Genomic DNA, 2670 nt, shown 5'->3' with positions numbered 1-2670 from the left:
TCAGCATTGAGGAAAGTCAGAATTATGATATAAACTCAGCATTGATGAAAGTCAGAATTATGATATAAACTCATCATTTAGGAAAGTCAGAATTATTATATAAACTCAGAATTGAGGAAAGTCAGAATTATGAGATAAACTCAGCATTTAGGAAAGTCAGAATTATTATATATACTCAGAATTATGATATAAACTCAGCACTGAGGAAAGTCAGAATTATGAGAAACTCAGCATTGTGAGGAAAAAGTCTGAATTATGAGATATATACTCAGAATTTGTGTGAAAAAGTCAGAATTGTGAGATATAACCTCAGAATTTGTGTGGGGAAAAATCAGTATTATGAGATATAAACTCCCAATTACCTTTTGACTTCCGACTTTTTCCCCCTCATAATTACAAGAAAAAAGTCATCATTGGATATAAATTGTGAGAAATAAAATTTGCAATTATTATTATTTTTTTTTTTTAATACAGTGTCAGAAATAAGCTTCCATATAATCCAGCATATTAACGTGAATGTTGCTAAGGTTTTTGTGGATTGGCATGAGTAGATGACAGTCTTTAGATTTAGTAAATGCTGTATAGCAGGGCTTCTCAACTCGGCCCTCAAGGTCCACATTCCTGCAGAGTTCAGCTCCAACCCTAAAACCAGCTCATCATGGTCTTCAGGGTCACTAGGAAGTTACTCGCAGGTTGGAGCTGAACTCTGCAGGAAAGTGGACCTCGAGGGCCAGAGCTGAAGACCCCTGCTGTGTAGTTTTGTATAGTATAGTTTAAAGAGGTGCAGGGACTCACTGCTATCGTAACCACTGTTCGGTCTGCAAACGCCGTCATGACTACTTTCTGCAGAATACTCTCCTACAGGAACAAAGACGGTGATTAACCAAACTTTACATGCAGCAGAGAAACAAGCCGCTGAATAAGCTCAGTCTTGTTCTCACTGTGGCCATGTCGATAGACGCTGTAGCTTCATCCATGATGAGGATGCTGCTCTTCCTCACGAAGGCTCGAGCGAGACAGAAGAGCTGCCGCTGGCCCTGACTGAAGTTCTCTCCTCCTTCCGTCACCATCGCATCTGTGGAGCGGAGCATTTCTGTGAATCGCTTATTAAATCAAATGAATGGATTTATGAGATATTTACATGACCAGTCCAGCAATTGGAATAATTAAGATTTTTAATGTTTTTGGAAAAAATAAAAATAAATCACCAAGGCTGCATTTATGTAATCGAAAATACATTAAAATTGTGATATATTTTTGCAGCTGTTTTCTATGCGAATATCTGTTAAACTGTAATTTATTTCTGTGATGCGCAGCTGTATTTTCAGCATCATTACTCCAGTCTTCAGTGTCACATGATCTTAAGAAATCATTCTAATATGCCGATTTATTATCAGCTATTACTGTTGCTCAGTTATTAATAATATTTCTTATTTTTATACTTTTTTTAATTTATTTTTTGCAGAAATTATGATACTTTGTTCAGGCTTATTTGATGAATAAAAAGTTGAAACCACTAGAAAATGTCTAAATAACAAATGTGTTTGCTGAATCATTACTGTTTTTAATTTATTTTTTTAAATTCTGTATTTTTTAACAAATAAATGCAGCCTGTGTGAGCAGAAGATACTTTTTTTTTTTTTTAAGAAAATCTTTATTCCAAATGTTTGACTGGTAGTGTTTACTGCTTATTTTTGTTCTGCTCGTCCAGTCCTTACTTTAAAAAAAACAACAACTCATTGATCTCACCTAGTCCTCCAGGTAGAGCTTTAACAACTGGCATGAGCTGAGCAATCTCAAGAGCCTCCCAAAGCATCTGATCAGTGGCCTTTCTCTCCGGATCCAGATTAAACCTGAGAAACACAGGTGAAAGACTAGAGCAGACTGCACTGGATGATTTGTGTGTCTTTGTACAGGCAACCTGATTGAAAATACAGTATAAAAGGCTGGAGAAACGTGCAAAGCCTCACCGAATCGTTCCACTGAATAAAATGGGATCCTGCAGGATGATGGAAAACTTTGATCGTAGAGTCTGCAGAGGAAGCTTTGCGATATCAATCCCATCAATGACTATTTGCCCTGTGTGAGAACAAAACACATCCATGGAATCACAAAGACCCAGAAGAGGTCAGAACATGACGAGTTTGATCACTACGAAGCTCCTGTTACCCTCGATCGTGTCCAGCATTCTGAAGAGAGCCAGAGAAAAGGAGGATTTCCCACTTCCCGTCCGTCCACAGATTCCCACCTAGCCATAAAACACTCAGTCTTCACGCGTAATTTGCTCTGAGTGTGTTTGTGTAGAGCGTCAGACTGACCTTCTGTCCCGGTCTGATGTGAGAGTTGATGTGTCTCAGGACGGGCTTCAGGCTGCTGTCGTAGCGAACGTTCAGGTTCTTGATCTGGATCTCTCCGTACTTTGGCCGTCCGGCAGGAACCTGAGCGGGAGCTGCAATCACATCACATGTGCTGATGACACTTTCTAAAGAACTTCCAAAAATAATTAACAAAATATTGCATTCATGTTCCGTGAAGCATAATATATAATGTGCATTCAAATTGTTAGAAATGCTATACATTTTAAAAATGAATATTTGATTAATATGCATAGAATATTTATGTATTTAAAAATATAAATATTGTAATTTAATTATGATTTTAAATTAATAT

The 2670-nt window shown here is 37.3% G+C and overlaps 1 protein-coding gene across 1 annotated transcript; it reads right to left on the bottom strand.

Moving 5' to 3' along the window:
* Positions 1-472: 472 nt before the first annotated feature.
* Positions 473-2579, bottom strand: LOC107712767 (ATP-binding cassette sub-family C member 8-like). Its single transcript, XM_016518106.1, has 6 exons — positions 2319-2579; positions 2170-2248; positions 1971-2079; positions 1750-1853; positions 942-1075; positions 473-858 (listed from the first exon to the last, which is right to left on the bottom strand). Exons 1-6 carry the CDS (start codon positions 2577-2579, stop codon positions 643-645), a joined length of 903 nt encoding a protein of 300 aa, XP_016373592.1. The 3' UTR covers positions 473-642.
* Positions 2580-2670: the final 91 nt, after the last annotated feature.

Source organism: Sinocyclocheilus rhinocerous, unplaced genomic scaffold, assembly GCF_001515625.1.
Source record: "Sinocyclocheilus rhinocerous isolate Xijiao unplaced genomic scaffold, SAMN03320098_v1.1 scaffold39771, whole genome shotgun sequence".
In the NCBI taxonomy this organism is placed as follows: Eukaryota; Metazoa; Chordata; class Actinopteri; order Cypriniformes; family Cyprinidae; genus Sinocyclocheilus; species Sinocyclocheilus rhinocerous.
Note: the sequence above shows the minus strand (reverse complement) of the source record. Positions and strands in the feature narration are given on the sequence as shown.

What these genes read in the sequence shown, in the direction of transcription:
- LOC107712767 (XM_016518106.1), bottom strand. Translation starts at nt 2,579, where the DNA reads ATGTATAGCATTTCTAACAATTTGAATGCACATTATATATTATGCTTC. An exon ending in TTATTCAGTGGAACGATTCG is followed by an intron (nt 1,854 to 1,970) that starts GTGAGGCTTTGC and finishes TGTGTTTCTCAG; the next exon opens with GTTTAATCTGGATCCGGAGA. An exon ending in CGTCTATCGACATGGCCACA is followed by an intron (nt 859 to 941) that starts GTGAGAACAAGA and finishes TTGTTCCTGTAG; the next exon opens with GAGAGTATTCTGCAGAAAGT.